Source organism: Panthera uncia (assembly GCF_023721935.1).
Source record: "Panthera uncia isolate 11264 chromosome A3 unlocalized genomic scaffold, Puncia_PCG_1.0 HiC_scaffold_12, whole genome shotgun sequence".
Classification (NCBI taxonomy): domain Eukaryota; kingdom Metazoa; phylum Chordata; class Mammalia; order Carnivora; family Felidae; genus Panthera; species Panthera uncia.
Window position 1 is genome coordinate 2,705,601 of NW_026057579.1, and position 23,330 is coordinate 2,728,930.

General features: G+C 42.2%; 1 gene segment (V, D, J or C); it reads right to left on the minus strand.

Annotated features, from left to right (window-relative positions):
- Window positions 1-9,274: 9,274 nt before the first annotated feature.
- Window positions 9,275-12,113, minus strand: LOC125937424 (immunoglobulin kappa variable 2D-29-like). The segment is given in 2 exon segments: window positions 9,275-11,552; window positions 11,971-12,113. Coding segments are annotated over 2 exon segments (483 nt in total).
- Between the last annotated feature and the right edge of the window lie 11,217 nt (window positions 12,114-23,330).

Genomic DNA, 23,330 nt, shown 5'->3' on the forward strand with positions numbered 1-23,330 from the left:
ACAGCCATGGCCATGAACTTAGAGTTCAAAAGGAGATTTGTACGTGAGAAGAGCAAGAACCGGAGATGCTGTTTTAACATCTTGCGGTAACCCTTTCCTATGACTGATATTTCCCTGCGATTTCCCTCAAAGATAGCCATGGCTCAGGGGCATCAGGTCACCATACCTCAGGTCATTCAAAGAGGACATCCGCCTGAATCTCCTTCCCTCGTCAGTGATGCCAGTCATGATGGATTGAACAACTTGTGAAAAATGGAGCTTATTTTAAATTGTTTCACAAGGGTAGTCACTGTCCTTTGTCACCCAAAACAAAACAAAGAAACCAGCCTAGAGCGATTGAAAAGTCGAGTGTGTGGCTTTGGGTAATCTTGGGTAACTAACCCAAAGTCATACTTAATTGCCAAAGAACACAAACAAATAAACACAGTTCTCAATAAGCTTCTCAAAGAGATCTTGGCTTGACTATCTTCGGGGCAATCCTTCAAAATACGAATTTATTTTTATTTTTTATTTATTTTTATTTTTTTAAATATGAAATTTATTGTCCAATTGGTTTCCATACAACACCCGGTACTCATCCCAACAGGTGCCCTCCTCAATACCCATCACCCACCGTCTCCTCCCTCCCACCCCCCATCAACCCTCAGTTTATTCTCAGTTTTTAAGAGTCTCTTATGGTTTGCTTCCCTCCCTCTTTAACCTTTTTTTTTCTTCCCCTCCCCCATGGTCTTCTGGTAAGTTTCTCAGGATCCACATAAGAGTGAAAACATATGGTATCTGTCTTTCTCTGTATGACTTTTTCACTTAGCATAACACTCTCCAGTTCCATCCATGTTGCTACAAAAGGCCATAGTTCATTCTTTCTCATTGCCAAGTAGTATTCCATTGCATATATAAACCACAACTTCTTTATCCATTCATCGGTTGATGGACACACAGGCTCTTTCCATAATTTGGCTATTGTTGAAAGTGCTGCTATAAACATTGGGGTACAAGTGCCCCTATGCATCAGCACTCCTGTATCCCTTGGGTAAATTCCTAGCAGTGCTATTGCTGGGTCATAGGGTAGATCTATTTTTAATTTTTTGAGGAACCTCCACACTGTTTTCCAGAGCGCTGCATCAGTTTGCATTCCACCACCAGTGCAAGTGGGTTCCTGTTTCTCCACATCCTCGCCAGCATCTATAGTCTCCTGATTTGTTCATTTTGGCCACTCTGACTGGCGTGAGGTGGTATCTGAGTGTGGTTTTGATTTGTATTTCCCTGATGAGGAGCGACGTTGAGCATCTTTTCATGTGCCTGTTGGCCATCTGGATGTTTTCTTTAGAGAAGTGTCTACTCATGCTTTCTGCCCATTTCTTCACTGGATTATTTGTTTTTTAGGTGTGGAGTTTGGTGAGTTCTTTCTAGATTTTGGATACTAGCCCTTTGTCCTATATGTCATTTGCAAATATCTTTTCCCATTCCATTGGTTGCCTTTTAGTTTTGTTGATTGTTTCCTTTGCAGTGCAGAAGCTTTTTATCTTGATGAAGTCCCAATAGCTTATTTTTGCTTTTAATTCTCTTGCCTTTGGGGATGTGTCAAGTAAGAAATTGCTGTGGCTGAGGTCAGAGAGGTTTTTTCCTGCTTTCTCCTCTAGGGTTTGGATGGTTTCCTGTCTCACATTCAGGTCCTTTATGCATTTTGAGTTTTTATTTTTATGAATGGTGTAAGAAAGTGGTCTAATTTCATCCATCTGCATATTGCTGTCCAGTTCTCCCAGCACCATTTGTTAAATAGACTGTCTTTTTTCCATTGGATATTCTTTCCTGCTTTGTCAAAGATTAGTTGGCCATACTTTTGTGGGTCTAATTCTGGGGTTTCTATCCTATTCCATTGGTCTATGTGTCTGTTTTTGTGCCAATACCATGCTGTCTTGATGATTACAGCTTTGTAATAGAGGCTAAAGTCTGGGATTGTGATGCCTCCCACTTCGGTCTTCTTCCAAATTACTTTGGCTATTCGAGGTCTTTTGTGGTTCCATACAAATTTTAGGATTGCTTGTTCTAGCTTCGAGAAGAATGCTGGTGCAATTTTGATTGGGATTGCATTGAATGTGTAGATAGCTTTGGGTAGTATTGACATTTTAAAAATATTTATTCTTCCAACCCATGAGCACGGAATGTTTTTCCATTTCTTTATATCTTCTTCAATTTCCGTCATAAGTTTTCTATAGTTTTCAGCAGACAGATCTTTTACATCTTTGGTTAGGTTTATTCCTAGGTATTTTATGCTTCTTGGTGCAATTGTGAATGGGATCAGTTTCTTTATTTGTCTTTCTGTTGCTTCATTATTAGTGTATAAGAATGCAACCGATTCCTGTACATTGATTTTGTATCCTGCGACTTTGCTGAATTTATGTATCAGTTCTAGCAGACTTTTGGTGGAGTCTATCGGTTTTCCATGTATAATATCATGTCATCTGCAAAAAGCGAAAGCTTGACTTCATCTTTGCCAATTTTGATGCCTTTGATTACCTTTTGTTGTCTGATTGCTGATGCTAGCACTTCCAACACTATGTTAAACAACAGCGGTGAGAGTGAACATCTCTGTCGTGTTCCTGATCTCAGGGGGAAAGCTGTCAGTTTTTCCCCATTGAGGATGATATTAGCTGTGGGCGTTTCATAAATGGCTTTTATGATGTTTAAGTATGTTCCTTCTATCCCGACATTCTCGAGGGTTTTTATTAAGAAAGGATGCTGAATTTTGTCAAATGCTTTTTCTGCATCGATTGACAGGATCATATGCTTCTTATCTTTTCTTTTATTAACGTGATGTATCACATTGATTGATTTGCGAATGTTGAACCAGCCCTGCAGCCCAGGAATGAATCCCACTTGATTATGGTGAATAATTCTTTTTATGTGCTGTTGAATTCCATTTGCTAGTATCTTATTGAGAATTTTTGCATCCATATTCATCAGGGATTTTGGCCTGTAGTTAGTTCTCTTTTTTTGCTGGGTCTTTGTCTGATTTAGGAATCAAAGTAATGCTGGTTTCATAGAATGAGTCTGGAAGTTTTCCTTCCCTTTCTATTTTTTGGAACAGCTTGAGAAGGATAGGTATTATCTCTGCTTTAAATGTCTGGTAGAATTCCCCTGAGAAGCCATCTGGTCCCAGACTCTTATTTGTTGGGAGATTTTTGATAACTGATTCAATTTCTTTGCTGGTTATGGGTCTGTTCAAGTATTCCATTTCTTCCTGTTTGAGTTTTGGAAGTGTGTGGGTGCTTAGGAATTTGTCCATTTCTTCCAGGTTGTCCAGTTTGTTGGCATATAACTTTTCATAGTATTCCCTGATAATTGCTTATATTTATGAAGGATTGGTTGTAATAATTCCATTTTCATTCATGATTTTATCTACTTGGGTCATCTCCCTTTTCTTTTTGAGAAGCCTGGCTAGAGGTTTATCAATTTTGTTTATCCATCAGGAAGAGCTAACAATTATAAATATCTATGCGCCGAATACAGGAGCTCCCAAATATATAAAACAATTAACCACAAACATAAGCAACCTTGTTGATAAGAATGTGGTAATTGCAGGGGACTTTAATAATCCACTTACAATAATGGATAGATCATTTAGACACATGATCAATAAAGAAATAAGGGCCCTGAATGATACCTTGGATCAGATGGACTTGACAGATATATTTAGAACTCTGCATCCCAAAGCAACAGAATATACTTTCTTCTCGAGTGCACATGGAACATTTTCCAAGATAGATCATATACTGGGTCACAAAACAGCCCTTCATAAGTATAAAAGAATTAAGATCATACCATGCACACTTTCAGACCACAGTGCTATGAAACTTGAAATCAACCACAGGAAAAAGTCTGGAAAACCTCCAAAAGCATGGAGGTTAAAGAACACCCTACTAAAGAATGAATGGGTCAACCAGGCAATTAGAGAAGAAATTAAAAAATATATGGAAACAAATGAAGATGAAAATACAACAATCCAAACGCTTTGGGAAGCAGTGAAGACAGTCCTGAGAGGAAAATACATTGCAATCCAGGCCTATCTCAAGAAACAAAAAAAATCCCCAATACAAAATCTAACAGCACACCTAAAGGAAATAGAAGCAGAACACCAAAGACACCCCAAAGCCAGCAGAAGAAGAGAAATAATAAAGACCAGAGCAGAAATAAACACTATAGAATCTAAACAAACCGTAGAGCAGATCAATGAAAGCAAGAGTTGGTTTTTTTGAAAAAATAAACAAAATAAGAATTTTTAACAAGGTTGGAAAATATCTTGGGTAAAAATGATACGGTTTTTTCACTGTTGAGCTCTATGGTAAGAATCTGGGTGGCCAGTAACAAATTATGGTAAGGAGACAGGATTACAATAAATGTCTCATATTTCACTACCAACAATTTTATTTATCTTTTCTTTCATTACCTTTTGGAACTTCTGTATTTCTTTGACTTTTATTTATTATGTTACCTACTTCAATTCTGGGTCTTACTTCAGAATATGTCAGACTCCTAATTAACCATCCTGGAGTAAGAAGTCAAAAAGATGCAGTTGAAAAAGAAAAAAACAATTGAATTGAACATGAAAACAAAGATAAAAACAGAAAAAGAACAATATCATATACCTTAACCTAGTTTTAAAGGATCATTCTGTAAAGGTATAAATTAATCGGTTTTACCTACACTCCAGTATGGACCCCAATTTATGGGAAAATGAGTACCAGCAAGAAACCTGTCATGTTTCCTTTTCATTACACATTGATTCTTAAAATGTTATTTTTACAAAATATTTTCAAGATGCTTGAATTCCATAAAATATCGCTACTTCCTGTGAAAATTAATTGATACCTCCCTTAAAAGTCTGCCATTTTAACTGGTTCTTTTATCTCATAATCTGTTGCCCTTAAGAATTCAGGAAATGCAAAATACTATAAGAATTCTTCTTTGATCAAAAACAAGGCTTTGTTTTACTTAAAAACTTAAAAAAGTTTTTTTCACATTTTAAAATTTATTTTTGAGAGAGACAGACAGAGCACAAGTGGGGTAGAGGCAGAGAGAGAGAGGGAGACACATAATCCGAAGCAGGCTCCAGGCTCCGAGCTGTCAGCACAGAGCCCAACGCAGGGCTCGAACTCACTAACTGTGAGATCATGACCTGAGCCGGAAGTCAGACGCTTAACCAACGGCACCACCTAGGCGCCCCAACTTATTTTAAAATTTAAATCCCAGTTAGTTAGCATATAGTGTTACATGGTTTCAGGAGTAGAATTTAGGGATTCATCCTTTCATATAACACCCAGTGCTCATCCCAACAAGTGCCCTACTTAATACCGATCACCCATTTAGCCTGTTCCTCCATTCAACAACCCTCCAACAACCCTCAATTTGTTCTCTACATTTAGAAGTCTCTTATGGTTTACCTCCTTCTATGTTTTTATCTTATTTTTCCTTCCCTTCCCCTATGTTCATCTGGTTTTTTTCTTAAATTGCACATATGAGTGAAGTCATATGACATTTGTCTTTCTCTGACTTGACTTATTATGCTTAGCATAATACACTCTAGTTCCATCCACTTTGTTGCAAATGGCAAGATTTCACTCTTTTTGATGTTTGAGTACTATTCCACTGTATCTATATACCACATCTTCCTTATCTATTCATTAGTCGAAAGACATTTGGGCTCTTTCCATACTTTGGCTATTGTTGATAGTGCTGCTATAAACACCGGGATGCATGTGCCCCTTCAAATCAGCAGTTTTGTATCCTTTGGATAAATTCCTAGTACTGTAATCGCTCCCTCTTACAGCAGCTCTATTTTTAATTTTCTGTGGAAACTCCATCCTGTTTTCCACAGTGGCTGCACCAGTTTGAATTCCCCCAAAAGTGCAAAAGTGTTTTCCACTGATAGTTCTGTTTAAGGCAAGAGAAAAGGGCAAAAGAAATGTGTTTCTAGCAGTAAATATGATGAAATGATATTTCAAATGAACAAAGAATCATTTTAAATTATTTTTTTCCGAATAGTTTTAGAAAATCTCTTTCCACATCTACTCTTTCTTGTCATGTATTTTGGGCAGCCACAGCCATGAGTTCCCAGTTTAAAAGGAGATTCCATGATGTTAGAACAAGAGAAACAGCATTCCTTTCAAGTTTCAGTGTATCCTGTACATTTCCATGGACTTTCATGGAAGATGGTCACCAGGGAACTAGGTGCTGGGTCAGAGCTGCTCAACAGCATTAATTTCAGACTTCTTGCCACCAGAGCTCCAACATCAGAGAATGTTGCCCCTTTGACCACCAAATTAGTGGAGCTTTGCTATGGCAGGCTTGGAAACTGATCACCCAAACTGAAACTTGCATTGTGAGAAAGGTAGTAACTGTGAGAAACGCGTGTTTTCTTTGTTACAAGGCAATTCTTGAAAAGGTTACTTTTATAAAGTATTCTTTGCGATACTTCAGTATCAGAGAGTTTTGTCATTTCCTGTGAAATTAATGTAAAGAAAGTCTTTTAAGAGTCTCTGATTCTGGCTGATTGTTTTGTCACATAGTCTGTTGCTCTGAAATACACAACACATGTAACATCCTATAGAATTGGTCACACAGGCTTCACGGTTTTCCTTTACTACCTGTAAACAGAAAGGGTGACACTCTGAATTCTAACAAACCATTCTGTGCCCTGGACAACAAATCGGCCCTTGAACCAAGTCAGTCATTCCAGCCTGGACAGAAATAATAACATCTGGTGAAGGGACATATGGGGTCTGAGTGGGGAACAGAGCGGCTCTGTGTATCTCTATACGTGACCATCATCAGCTGAATGAGAAGAAAACTTATACGGGTGGCTTTTACTGTAATTTTGTCTGTGTTGCTGGAGGACATTAGTTTGGGTTCAGTGAAACTGAAAGCTGGTGTGGAGGTGGGGTGATGTGGGAAGGCGGTCTTGCAGATGGAACTTCTGAGTCTGTGGTCCCGTCACAGGTGGGGAGTAAGATACTCCCACACATTGTGGGCACCGTGTTCTGTAGACTTTGTCGGTCCAAACAGTCCAAACCCACACTGTTTTGTCCAAGCTTAGAGATACACAAAGGCCTCTTCCCTCCATGGACACGAATAGAGGTTCTTCCTGATTAAAGACCCAGTGATGTCATTGTCAGAGCACTGAGATCAACCCAGCCATTGAGGAGCACCCCCAACCATAGGTGAACTAGAGGGGATTCCTGCCCCTGAGGCCCCTGAGATTAAATGTGTCCGTCTATTCTGAATAACTACAATGTTTTACCCATGAGAGGACGACTCCCAATGTACAGGGAGGTCTGGGAAGGCTCAGTGCATGTGCTTAATCCTCTGAGTGTATAGGTTCTCTGAAAGCACTGAGACCCAGATATGTTTACATGCCTGACTTTTCTGAATTCTCAAGATGTCACTTTTCATCGGCTTCATATGAATCTGTATCCAACTATTGGATTTAGTTTTGTTTCCTTTTTCTTGAAATCAATATAAAAATCCTATAGAGATATACGATTCATCTCTCAGGTGAGAAAATCACGTGCTGGAGATGAAGGCATTTTGTCTGTCAATGTGAAACTCGCTGCCGTGTCCAGACTGATTGGACAAAGTGAGACAATAATTCTATTGCCTACTGAGCATCTCTGCCTGGTAAGTTTTTCACCTCCTCTAAGACCCTCCCTAGGCTCGCCCTTGCAGAAATGGGAGTCCCTGCTTTAACGGTCTCTTAGAAGCCACAGCTTGTCTGCAAATTTAATCGCTGTTTTCATAATCCGTTTGACCTTGTAAGAAAGCCTGGTTCTCCTGAGACATGGGCATTCCAGTCTTTTAAGTTTAAATCGACGCTGCCTTTGAACATACAATGTGGGAATTGAAAGAGAGAAACTGAATTTAATATTCCAGGAGAAAAAAGAAAATAATTTTCTTTGGATTTTTTTTTTTTTATTTAGAAAAGCTAGTCTACTCGCAGAAAAATGGAGCCTGAGAATCCCAAATTCAATGTTGCTTCCATATTCAGCTATTGCAAGAATCTACAAAATGCTTACACAAATTTTGAACAAGAGAATTTTATACCCTCTGGGAGAAACAAAATCAGAATTCAATCACTCAAGCTGATTTTTTTTAATTCACTGAAATTCCCTTTGACTCCCTCTTTTTATTCCAGTTGTTAACACGAATTGTACCAAACAAGAAAGAGGCAAGGGCTGAATGGAGTAGTCAGTGGCCATTCCTGGCCTGATCATAAAGTATAGTCTCTGTCCGCATCTGTAAATGAAAACAGTAACTTCCGGCCTCAGGGGAGCAACAGCGGCACACTGGTGACCTACACATCCATGTGGCCTTTTCTAGGCAGGAGCCAAGGGTAAGCCAAGGTTCAAGTGCTGTTTGAAACTTCAACTGCCTTCATTCTGCAGGGCTTGCAGAAATCTGCGTATCGACTCTTCTAAAGCACCTCTCGGCCATGCGCAGAATAAGGATCAGAAATACAATAAATGAAATAAAAAAATAAAATAAAAATAGAATGAATGAATTCTGAGTCCCCTGGAGCAGTCACATGATGAAAGCATAAGATTTCACAAAAAACTACTAGGTACAATAATTTAGGAGAAACTTCCTTGGGCACATTTCCCCCATATTTCCTATCCTTACCCTAGTAAGTGGGGAACAACCTCAACCCACAGAGTTCTGGATTCCAGCAGAATGTTTATTTTCATAAAATATTTTCCCCCATTGGTGAGAGACCCCGGCCTGGGCACCCCATGAACAGGACTGGAGGGTACCTTCCTTCCATTGTGTTCAGTGTCTATCTTTGACTTTAAGAAGGAATCACCTTTGGCATCCCTGACTCTGGACAAGACCATCCACTTCTAGGAGGACTGGTGTGGCCTGGGGACCAGGTGACATGAAGTCAGGTGGCTTCCAGTGGGGACCACAGCAGGGGACGGGCTTCAGCAGGTCCAGTCCCCAGTGCAGACAGCCCTACCCTGGGGCCAGTGAGGACACAGACTCCCCGAACAGTGACATCACCCACAGGGACATAATTCACACTTGGAGGATGCTGTGCTGAAGGTCATAAAATACATGTTCCCTCAAAGCATTCGCTGTGATAAACCACAAGTGGGGGCCACAGGGTATGTCAATAAAATTAAAATGGATACAAGCCATAAAACGTTATTCTATGAAAACAGGGACATATATTGTAATGCCTGAAGTCCCTAAACCTCCCACAAAAGACCCCCAGAGTCGTAAGTCAAAGCCAAGCGGCAAGGGTCGTTTATTGCAGGTTCGAACCTGGTCCTCTGCGCACTCGTCGCCGGTGACGCAAGAGGCCACGATTAGGGTTGGTATAGCGTTTTTATAGACAGAGACAAATAGCACAGGGGAGGTTTTTACTTGTGGCGGGAGGAAGAAAGGGGGAAGGGGGTAGGTGAGGAATGTGCTAAGCAAGCAGGTTTACAGAAGCAAGAAATGCCAGTTAGTTTGTATACAATCACTCATTCCATTACATATCAGACTACATTTAGGAAGTTTTACAGCCCATTCTACTACACAGTGGGTTACAATCAGGAAAGGTCTCACAATGCTCATAGCAAACAGCAAGCAAAACAGACTTCTCAGCAATTGTATTTCTTATCAAGGATCCATAATAAGCAGAAAAGAGAACCTAGCTTTAAACTAAGGCAGGGCTGTCATTTGGATTCAAAGCTGTTCCTTTCAATATTCAAAGTCAGTAACAGAAAGTTATCAAACAATCCCCAAACATTTAGAAACCAAGTAAGAAATTACCAAGCAACAGTCGGGTCCAGAAAGAACAAAAAGGGAAACTGGAACATCTTTTGAGTTGAAAGAATATACCGTATACCAAACTTTGCGGGAGACAAGAAAGCAGTGGGTTTATAGGTCTGAATTGATAACGATTAACATGCATGCTAGCAAAGGAGTTTCACACCAATCACTCAGGCTGCCATGATGTGTGGGCTCCAGTCAGTTTGATTTCTGTATACATTTTTCCACACCCTGTCAAAGCAACCGGAACTGAAACATTGGGTTTAATTGTACTTGTCATGATATTCATTATCTTGGAAGAGTCGATCATCTCCAGTACACCTTATTTTCTTAACTAGGCATAGGATTAGATGCTTGTGAATTTAATCTCTTGCTTCTGTCGTATGTGCCATGAACCAATGGTATGACCCCGTGATTAGTCAGGATTCACATTTAAGCGCGCTATTGAAGGGGATGTATTCAATGCATGAATTTAATACACATTCCCCCAAAATATATTATTCGGGGTCATTTTTGGTTAATGAGCACACCATATGGAACGATGCGCTCATGTATTGTACAAAACCTTTTCTTATAGCAACAGAGTTCCAAATTCGTCATATCCAAAGCAGTGTTTACGTTCAAGATACTTAACACCCTTACCATAGAGGAGAGAAAGAAAAATCTCATGTATTCTGGATTTTCCTGTGATACAGAAAGGTAACTTTTGTCTCGATCATTCCTTTTCACTGTTTAGTATCAAAACCCACTTTTGAAATTGCGAGAACCCCCTTTGCACTCTGAAAAATGTAATGGAGGGAAATCAAAGAATCTTGGCACTGGAATCTTATTATATTTACAGAAAATTTTCAAAAGGCTAATTTGATTTTACCAGAATTAAACATCGTTATTAACCTTTCTCATCCGTACTCTCGGTGAGGACAGCTTGTGCCGAGTGCTCTCTTGAACATATGAATGCAGGGGACAGGGAGTCACAGAGAAGTGAGAAAAAGAGAAAGTGAGAAAATACCAACATTACCAATATTAGCAACTACGATGCTGTGGAAAACATACCCCACACTGTTCATCTGCAGTATGGATGAATTTGTCACCAAATATCTGTGTGACTTGTCTGGTGACTAGACTGGCTGCACTTAATTGAAAACACAGGCGGGGACCGGGGATCAGGTGCAGCTGTCATTGGCTCTTCCCTTCCCCCTGACCGGTTCCTCACAGGACAGGACCTCTTGAATTTCCCTTCTGATGCTGCCTGCCAGGCTGTGCAGCTGACGGGGCCGTACTGTGCAGCTGCAGGCTGTTCCCCGGGTTCTACAGCACCTTCCTCTTACACAGACTCAGAGAACGTCCTGTGTGTTCCCCAGAGAGGCCACATGCTCGGGCAGCTGGACCCCCAGGAAGGGAGGTTTGTGTTCTGGGCTGAACCACAGTGGGAAGATTCTTTGTACTTTGGTAGCAGTAATAAACTCCGACGTCGTCAGCCTCCATCCTGCTGATTCTCAGGGTGAAATCTGTCCCTGACCCGCTGCCACTGAACCTGTCTGGGACCCCAGAGGCCCGGTTGGAAACCTTATAGATCAGGAGCCGTGGAGACTGGACTGGCTTCTGCAGGTACCAATGTAAATAGGTGTTTCCATTACTGTGCAGGAGGCTCTGACTGGCCCTGCAGGAGATTGAGGCCGGCTCTCCAGGGGTGACGGGCAGGGACAGAGGGGTCTGTGTCATCACGACATCCGCACCGGATCCTGAGGAACAGAGAGAGAGGTGCCAAGTTACATACAAATATTTTTAGCAAGTTTCATTGTTTCCATCTCATTTATTTTAGCTAAAAAACTACTTTGTTTTTCTCCCATTACTTGTGACTTCCAGCAGGCACCACAAATGCATAATTACAATAATGAACCTGAGATCTGTGAAGTGGAGAAAGTTCTCTAACCATCGCTGACACCATCCCCACCTTCTGTGGCACAGTCCTCACTAGAGCACAAGCCCTTGTTCCTTCTGGAATCTTCCGCACTCTCCCAGATCTAAACCTCACCTGCCCCACCTTGGGGGACAGGTCACACATGTCTGACATGTGCACAGTAAACACCCAGAGACAGTGGTGTCCCCAGAGCTCACCCTCCCCACCCGGTTCTTCTTTCTCATCCCTTCTGTCCTTACCAGGGAACCAAAGCACTAGCAGCCCCAGGAGCTGAGCAGGGAACCTCATTTTGAGATGTTGGCTTGATGAGTCCTGACAAGTCAAAGCAGGATTCAAGCTGACCTTTTATCTAGACTTTAAGGGAAAGGTCCTCCAGAGGGGACAACATGCAAATCCCCTTGTGGGTGTAACAGTGCAGACAGGGCTGGAAGGTTGTGGGAGGGGCCTCCCTTTAAGCAAAGTGCTATATAAGGTTTTCTGTGTTTGGGAGAAAACCTATAAAGTCAAGTCCATGCAACTTGCTGGAGTGGGAACATAATCCCTCGTGAAAGGGTGAATCACGGCAGGGACACAGCGCTCACTGTGCCTGCACTAGAGAAAGCACGGAGATGGGAGAAGACATGTGTGCCCTGGGTCCATCTCTGGGAGGTGAATGGACATCTGCTCACATTCTTCCACCTGGTCTGGATAAGGAAGCGGCTCCCGCCCCATGAGTATGGTCATCAGCACTTCTCCCAATAGCAGTTTGGAGCTGAGCTCTTTCCAGATTGTCTGGTAGCTGCTGTCATCGGGTGAAGTGTTGAGAATGGAAGAATCAGGTGTAGAAATGGTCTTTTCCTGAAACCTGGCAATTGAATTTCCCAAATGTGCAAACAACAAATGAATTTGACAGGGACGTAATGATGGGTCTCTTGTAGGGAGAGTTAATAGCCCAGTGTGAGACAAGAGGAAAAGGTAAAAGAATATTATATCTCTGGCTATGAATGTGAAAACATGAAATTCTGGGAAAGCAATTTTTACAATACGGTGTCTAGTCTATCTTATTTTCTCACTCCACACACACATCTAGATAGTTGGATAGAATTATTCCAAGGATTTCTCAGAGACAAAAATCCCTTGAGATAATGGGAAACAAAGAAAAAGAAATGATTTTACAATAATTGTATTTGAATGGTACCCTTTGATGCCTTTTCATCAAGCAGAACCAGGTCCTATGAGGACATCCCAGTTTCCTTAGCTTTGTGTGGGACCCTGTGGTCTCACCTGCCCTAAAGGTTGGGGATCCAACATCATGAGTCTACAATTCAAAGGGAGATTACATGTGTGAGAAAGGCAATGACTATATCCAGTATTTTATTCACGGAGCCTCAGCCTATCACTGACAACTTCCTGAGCTTCTGTCTAAATCGGATCACTCGGGGATAGGGTGCTGGGTCAGAGGTGCCCTGGGGCGTCCGTCTACCACACCAACCTTATTAAATAGGAAAATGATGTGATTTTACTTCTCGCGTCAGCCAGACACAGATGGCGTTGAAATGAACAGCTCCTGAACAATAGTGCTCATGTCACATTGCTTTTCCCTGCAAACCAAATTCTGGACCAATTGAAAAAGACACATTTGCCATGTTATTCTATGTTGAATATTAATCGCAAACTCAACCTTCGTCGATCGGGACAACAGATTAACCTGACGGTATTATGTAAGATTCTTCAGGGGTGTTTGGCCTGAATATCTTCCGGGAAATCTTCAGGAATCATATGTTAAAACAAGCTGAGAACACAACTGAGCCACAATTCTGTGGAGTTTTCAGCTCTGAACTCGGGGCAAGAATCCTGGTTGCAGAGAAAAGTAAGCGTGTGGGGTAGATGTGGAACCATACATGCCTTGTATTTCACTACTTACAATATTGTTCACCATTCATTGTACTACCTTAGCTCCGGTTTGGAGCTGCCTTGGCCGGGTCATTTCTTATGATTATAAGCAAAGTCATTCTAGGTGTTCCTTCTGGCTCCTGACGATATCTATACAAACACGTATTACCAGTATTATTGTCTGTATCCTGACAATGGCAGCCTCCTACGAAATATGCCAATGAAAGCAGTCAGAACATTAACAGCTGAAGGGAAGAAAGAAGGAAAGAAAGAAAGAAAGAAAGAGAAACAAAAGACTCTTTAGAAATTGTAAAGCTAGTTTTGTAGGACTATTTTCAAAAGTTGTGTGGATTGTTTCTACACAATCTTATTGGTTGAATTGTGTCTTCTACCCGCCTTAAAGTAGAGTTAAAGTTTTAGCGCCCAGTTCCTCAGACGTGACATTTGCAAACAAAGGGTCATTGCGAATTTTAATTAGTGAATGAAAATGGTGATTTTCTGCCTTAAGGGAGCAGCAGCCTCTCAGTGTGAACTTCACATGTCCTCAGTCTCTTGTTGACCTGGAGCCAAGGATAACCCCAAGGGCAAATGCTGTTGGAAGTATCACCTGTCATGACAGGTCGATGCTTCCAGAAATGTGTGCGTTGACTCCTCTAGATCACCAGTATCCCCAGCTGAGAATAAGGATCACTAGTAAAATAAAATGTTATGATATAACTAAATTCTGAACTGCCTGGAGCAGACACAGGATGAAATCTCAAAGTTGAACAACAAGTTCAAGGCTATGACAATTGTCAGGCACTCACTGGGACACAGCTTCCTCGCATCTCACACTCTTAGACTAGGAAATTGGGAACATCCTCAACCCAGACAGTGGCTCTCTCATATTCTGGAAATCCAGCAGGCCTGGATGGAATTTGAAACCAGTTATGAGGGTGTATATTAATCTAGTATAATGGTAATTCTGTTCCAAGATGATTTACTTAAGGCAAAATAAACGGGAGAAATCTACTGATTTTCAGGAAAAAATAAAGCAAATATTTGCTAGTCACTGACAACCCTGAGGATGAGCCTGGGCAGACGAGAGCAACAGCCTTTGTTTTTGCCTTAATTCCAAGGTTTTAACATTTCCGCCAGTATCCTTGTTTCCAACTATCCTTGTAGTACTGGTCCCAACAGCAGTTCAACAGAACATGAAGGACAAAAGAAAGATCATGCACCAGCCGTTACCAAATTTGTCTCCAGTTAACATTTACAGAGAAAGAGAGACAGGGAGAGAATGAGAGACAATGAGAGAGATATGAGAGGCTTACTTTGAATAAACACCCTCACAGCAATAATCTTCGATGTGATAGGAAAATACAAAACAACTTTGGACCAGGACCTACACCAGGAGAACTGTGAGTTGAACCCTTGACTTGGCCGCCCCCTAGTGTTCCGTTGGGGTAAGGACCGGGTGAAAGCAGGTAGTGGACTCTCCAGGAAGACCGGGCAGGTCATTCCCGGGAGGGTCTGTGGGGCATGAACTCTGTATGTGAGGAGGGAGGAAGAGGCTCTGGGAGCCTGTCCTGTGATGGCCTGGCCCCTGCTTACACAGAAGAGGACCCGGTGGTTGTGTCAGAGGCCTCCGTGGTCTTCTCCTCAAAGCCTCCACGGCCAGGCTTCTCAATTCAGCACGGAGCCCAACGTGGGGCTTGAACTCGCAAACCGGGAGATCGTGACCGAGCTGAAATCCAGAGTTGGACACTTAACGGACTGAGCCACCCAGGCGCCCCTCTTGTCGTTCTTTATATGTGTTATAAACTCATTAACGTAAAGCATTCCTCTTTTCTTTCGTTCTTTTCTTTTTTTCTTTCTTGCTTGCTTGCTTTCTTTCCTTTTTTTTCGGTTAACAATACATTTTTATTGCACTCGTTATGGAATCGACATTTTGAAAAGGGAAATAATGTCTAATATGGATTTATTTCTGTAACATAAATAAGTCTGTATTATCCTTGCTATCCAAACACTGGTTTCCTTTTTTTGTACTATGATATGTAAATGACATGCCAGTATTAGTTCAGAAATAATTTTAGAGCATTTAAATAAATGGTATCTAGGCAAAGTATATATTTTCTATACAAATATTATTACATTAGTATCATATTCAATCATAAGTAATGACTATGATACATGAAAACAGTACATGTTTTTTGTAAAAATCTCTCTTTATGACAAAATAGTACCAAGGTTGTAATCTCCAAAACAATTTTTAAATTTTTTAAATGTTTATTTATTTTTGAGACAGAGAGAGAGAGAGAGAGAAACATAGAGAGAGAGAGAGGCAAAAAGAGAAAGGGAGACACAGAATCTGAAGCAGGCTCTAGGCTCAGATCCAGATGTGGCACTTGAACTCGAGAACCGTAAGACTATGACCTGAGCCAAAGTCGGCCGCTTAACTAACTGAGCCACCCAGGCGCCCCCAAAACAATTTTTAGATTAAAAAAATGAAAGGAATCTTCATTCCTAGGTTAAATGTTGAACACTTTAGAGTCCCAACCATTGCAAAAGTTACAAAATAAAACAGAAAAGAGGTAAAATGCAGGTTTCATATGTTCCTGACATCACAGAACTGGGGAAACATGAGGATTCAGTGACCTAGAAACTCAGAGGACCACTTCCTAGCGGAGTCCATGTTTCCTGACTTTAGGAAAGATGGGCTGGAGGTGCTGGAGACGAGATGGGGAGGGAGATGAGAGCAAAAGGCTCCCAGGGAAGGATTCCTGGGAATAGCTTCTGACCTGAGAGGGGACTGGAATTGTAGGTGAGAAATCAGAGCTGTCATGAAAGGAATTTCTTATCCTTGATAAGGACCAGACAGAAAATGAAGCTGTTCCTGGAGGGAAAGGAAGAGTCTTCTCTCCATGATACATTTCTAGCTGGATTGCACAGACCCACTCCAGATGCTGGACGTCAATCGCTCCAGAGGAGAACCTCTGTCAGTAAGTGAGGGGCCCTCAAGTTTAAGAGCCATCAGTACAATTAGGAGAAACTTGTTTCCTACTTTGGGTGACTATGAGCCTTCTGAATGGGGACTATGGTGTTTCACCCACAGGCTCCCACTGCGAACCTGCTTCATCCGGTGGGGTCCATCCCACCTCAACCAAGGCACCTGAGAGTCCTTGTTTCGGGGGCCTAATGGATGCATTGTTGAAGGTGGGTCCCCAAATGCATGACAGGCTGTGATGGTCATGATAAAATTGGGTATCCTGATAAGACCCCAACTCAGACCCCTGTGGCTCTTTGATAAGAAGTCCTCACCCTCAGGCTTCCAAGGCTGTGGCCCTAGTTCTGAGGGCCAAGTTCTTGTTTTCCACATACACAGCCTCTCAGGACTCACTCTGGCCTCTTTGCTGGGAATCCAGAGCCATTGTCCTGCATCCTATTTCTTTGTAAATCCTCAAAGTGCACCCTCAGGTGACAACCCAGCTGGATGAGACAGCACCTCCTTTTCAAAAACACCTAAACAAGGAAGGAAACCTAAAACCCAGGTTGGGGTTGAGGAGACCCAGGGGATCCCTACTCTCTATGTTGTAGCTGACTTTTCTTGCATACAATTCTATTTTAAGGTGCTTGGAGGTGAGAAAAATAAAGGAGAACATGTGGCTGCTTTGGCCCTGAGGGTATGACAAGAGAGGTGTTGACAGGAAAAGAGTAGAATTCGTGAATTCTTCCAAGTGTTTGGTTTTCCCTAGCCGAAGGCAGCATGATTACCACGCCAGGAATCCTCCATTACTAAGCATTCTTGTCTTTATGCCTCTGTCTACCACAAACACACACAGAGAACTTAGTCTGGATAGAGAACTGGCTTGAGATAAAGGTTGATATGGATTCCTGGGTGACTGTTTAATGAAGGGCCTAGGAAGAGAAAATCAGAAGGTCACCAATTATGAGATCTGGAAAAAAGATCGTGGATGTACGGTCATTAGGACTTCATGTCATAGCAAAATTCAGCAGAGAATCCACCACAGATAAGACCTAAAACAAACAAACAAACAAACAAACAAACAAACACAAGCTTATACCTCTGAGCAGATGAACAGGCCTCAACCTTTGTCTCAAGCTCCAGAGTTCTTGCTCATTCTGTTCAGGAGAGACATAACCATGGTGACACGGGTGTAAGCTATGCACAGGCCCAAAGGCATGAGCCCACCACCGCCACCTCTACTGGTGTAGAGCTAATTATTGTCACCTCTGGGTATCTGAGCTCTCAAACCCAGGGACAAACACTACCAACCACTTGGTAATTTTACACTTCATACCAGTTCCCCTCGAGAGAGTGTCATGCATCATTCCCGGGATTCGTTGTATTCCAGATACAGTGAAGCCCTCCCTGTCCACTGAGGCTCAGCTGCTATCAACATCCAAGAGTTCACGGGAGAGAGTTGGTTGGGAAGGGAACCCATTTTGTGATGAAGATCGAGTAACAATAGACACAGGACTGTGGCCTCCGTCAATCACACTGTCTACGACAACGCACAAAGAGGACTGCTTGGGTATTAAATCCTATAGACTTCAAAGACTGTCCTTTGAGATGTGCTATCGTGAGATTGATATGCCCCGATTCGAAAGACCCCCCGAAAACAAACCACCAGAGTCCAGAGTCAAAGCCAAGCGGCAAGGGTCGTTTATTGCAGGTTCGAACACGGTCCTCCACGCACTCGTTGCTGGTGACGCTAAGAGGCCCCGAGTAAGGATCTTACAGCTTCTTTTATAGCCCCTCACAAACAAGTTAGGGACCCTTTTTTAGAGGTTACAGAGCTGTTGTTGGTTAACATTTAAATTTGAACGCTCAGCAGAACTCGATTGGTTCCCGCCTTTATTTTAAACCATTCAGCAGAACTTGATTGGTTCCCGCCTTTATGTCAGACTACAACCGGGCACGCCTTGGCTGGTTTCGGGAACGGCGGTGGGGGGAGATCTTTTCTTCGCAGTTGTGAGTACACTTGGTAATTTTTCTCTTAGCCTCTCAAGACGTGTATTTTGAAATAGTGACCATCAGCCTAAGAATGAATAGGTTTGGGGCTTCTGACTGGATCAGTCAGTAGCTCATACGATTCGCGACCTCAGCCCTATGTTGGGTAAATTCGAGCCCTATGTTGGATGTAGAGATTACTTCAAAATAAAAAAATATATACATGTAATAAAGAAAAGGAATGAATAGGTTTTGAGGCTAAGGAGTGAAATAAAAAGGAGGGTCACTAATCACTACACACATTGACCAGTTTGGGAAAACCCAAATGACCTAATGGAGCAGAGCCGCTTACGTTACCAAATTAGCCTGCCCACCTTGGGACTGTTTCATTAGAGACAGAGTCATCTTGCCACATTCAACCATGAGTATTTTGGGATTTCTTTGGAACAGCCAATTAGATTGTCTTCTGATTCTTTTTGGTGGCCCCTTTCAATTGGGGGGGGGGTAATTTATTTCTCACTATTGTTTTGAGTATAGCACCTGTGGGATTAGGGCATCATGTGGATTCCTTTAACTATCTCAACACTCGGAGTGAGTTTGGCTTTCTCTACAGTCTGACATCAAAGTAGAACACCCAGATCACAAGTTGCTATGAATCATGCGGAGTAAGATGACTGTGGCATTGCTGAAGCCTGGTCTTCCTGCTCTCACTGCGTTTCCTCCCAGTGCTTTGCATAATCTCTGTCCATCTCAATCATGCATTCATCAATATTCCAAAGTCCCATGATCTGTGGGCTCCTGGTTACTTGATTTCTATATACATTTTCCACACACTATCAAAACTATCAGAATTGACACATCAGACTGAATTGCACTTGTCATGATATTCATTATCTTAGAATAGGCGATCATCCCCAACACACTTTATTTCTTACCTACAAAGTTGTGTATTTTGTGAATTTAATCACTCTTGCTTTTATCAGGTATGTGATGCCATAAGGGCATGACTAGTAATTACGGCACGTGTCCTCTTTTGAATGGGATCTATTCAAAGCATGAATTTTGTGTACATTCCCAAAAAACATACTGTTCAGGGTCATGTTCAACCCATGACAATGTCATGTGAAAAAAATGCACTTATTTATTATTTAAAATCTTTTTCACAGCAATAGATTCCAAATTCATCATATCTAAAGCAATGTCTGGGTTCAGTATACTTAACATCCTTACCATTGAGGAGAGAAAGGAATACCTCATATATTCTGGATTTTCCTGTGGTGTAGAAATGCAACTTTTGTCTCCATCATTACTTTTCTCTGTTTAGTTCGAAGTCCACTTTTGAAATGGAGGCAAATGTGGTGGAGGCAAATCAAAGACACTTGGCATCGAAATCTTATATTTACTAAAAATTTGCAAAGGTCTTTGGATTGAGCAGAATTAAACATGTTTGCTAATCTTTCTCACCCATTCTCTCTGTGAGGGCAGCTTGTGTAGATTGCTCTCTTGTACATATTAACGGAGGGGAAAGTATATGTAGTAGAGAAGTAGGAAAAGGAGAAAGTGAGAAAATACCAAGATTAACAAATATGGTCCTGTGAAAAATACATCCCACACTATTCATTTCCAAAAGGTATTAACTTTTTGGCCACACATCTGTGTCACTTGTCTCATTACTACACTGGCTACGTGTATTTGACAAACACGGGCACGACACAGAGGACCAGGCGGAGCTGTCATTAGCTCTGTCACCGTAACTGGTCCCTCACGGGACAGGACCCTCCCTTTCCCTGCTGGTTCTGCCTGCCAGCCTGTGCAGCTGACGGGCCCTTGACATGTGGAGCCCGATATCCAGCTGCAAGCCGTTCCTCGGGTTCTCCAGCACCTTCCTTTTTCACAGACTCAGAGAACGTCCTGTGTGTTCCCCAGAGAGGCCACATGCTCGGGCAGCTGGACCCCCAGGAAGGGAGGTTTGTGTTCTGGGCTGAACCACAGTGGGAAGATTCTTTGTACTTTGGTAGCAGTAATAAACTCCGACGTCGTCAGCCTCCATCCTGCTGATTCTCAGGGTGAAATCTGTCCCTGACCCGCTGCCACTGAACCTGTCTGGGACCCCAGAGGCCCGGTTGGAAACCTTATAGATCAGGAGCCGTGGAGACTGGCCTGGCTTCTGCAGGTACCAACTTAAGTAGGAGTCTCCATTGCCGGGCAGGAGGCTCTGACTGGCCCTTCAGGAGATTGAGGCCGGCTATCCAGGGGCGACAGGCGGGGACAGAGGGGTCTGGGTCATCGTGACATCCCCACTGGATCCTAAATTAAGGAGAGAGAAGTGCTAAGTTACATACAAATATTCTTTGCAACTTTCATTATTTCCTTCTCATTTACTTTAGCTAAAATACTACTTTGTTTTACTCCCAGTACTTGCGATGTCCAGCATCCACCAAAAATGTCCCATCACAATAAGGAACCTGAGATCTATGAAGATGAAGAGGAGAGAGGTCTCTAACCATCGCTGACACCATCCCCACCTTCTGTGTCACAGTCCTCACTAGAGCACAAGCCCTTGTTCCTTCTGGAAACTTCCTCACTCACAGATCTAAATGTCACCTGCCCCACCCTAGAGGACAAGTCACACATGTCAGACATGCACAAAGAATACACCTGGAGACAGTGGTACCCCTGTAGCTCACCCTCCCCACCTGGTTCTCCTTTTTCTTTCCCCGTCTGTCCTTACCAGGGAACCAAAGCACTAGCAGCCCCAGGAGCTGAGCGGGGAACCTCATTTTGAGAAGTTGAACCTATGAGTCCTGACAAGTCAAAGCCAGATTCAAGCTGACCTTTTATCTAGACTTTAAGGGGAAGGTCCTCCTTAGGGGACAATATGCAAATCCCTTGGTGGGTACAGCAGTGTGCAAAGAGCCAAGGAGAGGGTGGGAGGAGCCTACCTTCAAGCAAGTGAAATAAAAGGTCTTCTGCATTTGGAAGAAAATACAAAGCTAAAGTCCATACTACCTGCAGTAATGGAAAGACGAATCTCACTCTGCAAGTGTGAATGTATTGTAAGGATACAGCACACAGGGCTCTGCCCCTTGAGAAGGAATCAGAGACCCTGAAATGCACACATGTGTGTCCAGGGTCAGTCTCCTGAGACGAATGGCCATCTCGCTCCCGTTCTTCCACCTAATCTAGTTAAGGAGACAGCTCCCACCCCACAAGTACTGCTCATTAGAATTTTTCCCCAATAGCAACATGGAGTTGAGCTAGTTTGAGAATTTTCTGGTATCTACTCTTGTAGGCTAATTGTTTAAGAATGTTAGAATCACATGGCATAAATGGTCTTGCCCTCGGACTCAGTGAATTGAATTTTATAGAGCACCCAGGTCAAAAGAAGTGGACAGGGAAAAAATAATGTGTCTGTTGTAGAGACAGCCTATAGCCCAGCACAGAGAATAGTAAGGGTGAAAAAATTCATGTCTCTGGCTATGAATATGAAATTCCAAGAAACTAGTTGTTACAATGTGGTATACACACACACACACACACACACACACACGCATATACACATAGTAGGCCAATCAAAGAGTTCTTAAGGAAATAATTCCCTTGGAATGATGGGACCTAATAAAAAAGGAATGATTTTATATTATTTTTTCCTGGGTGGTGCTTAGAAAACCTCTTTTCATACTGACTCTTTTCCATCAAACAGAGCAAAGCCCTATCAGGATATTCGGAGTTCTTGTTAGCTCTGTGGGAGAACCTTAGGCTCTCACCTGGCCTGTATGTGGGGAAGCCATAGCTATGATTGTACAATTCAATAGGAGATCCCATATTTGAGAAGAGCAATGACTACCTCCATTATTTTAATATCTCAGGGCACTGATCCATTCCTGGGCTCTCATTTAAATATGATCCCTATGGATTAGGGTGCTGGGTCAGAGCTGCTCTGGGATGTCAATCTATCCCACCACCCTTCGCAAACAGGGAAATAACCCATTTTTTTTCTTCATGTGTCAACAGATCGCGTTGAATTGAACAGTTCCTGATAAACAGCGCCTGTGTCAAATTGCGTTTGTCCTGCAAACTAAATTCTGGAGCAGTTGAAAAACTCCATTTGGCCATCTTATTATAGTTTGGGTAATTTAAATCCAGAGTCAGACTGAACTGACCAAGGAAACAAATTAACAAATACTAATCTAGGTAAGATTCCACAAGAACATTTGGTCTGAACATTGTGAAAGGATTTCAATTTAATATAGAACCGGGGATATGAAATGGAGAATCTCACATATGGGCCTTCAGAAGAATGGAAATTGAGAACCGAGAGACAGATTTTCATTAGATGCCTGATTTACAGAAGATGCAGATTTATCTGCTGACCAGTGAACATCCACCAAGAATTTCTCCCCATCCTCAAGCCAACGAATTCACTGCTGGGACTCCAGATGGCCTTACCCCTTCTTCCATTTCTTGCCCATAAATACAGCTTACCCCAAACCCTCAGCAGACTCACCAGTAGCTTGGTCCAAATTGTGATTTCCCCGTTCTTCCAGAAAAAACTCAATTTCTGGTCATTTAAGCTTGCCTCAGTTTTTACCTCATTACTTAGGCTGACAATATCTTCTGGGAAATCTACAAGAGTAAGATTTTAACACGGTGCTGAAAAAGATAATGGAGTAACAATTGTGTTGATCATTAACTCTGAACTCTATGGTAGCAATCTCATTTGCTCAGATAAATCATGGTGAAGAGTTAGATGTAGAATTACACATGTCCCAT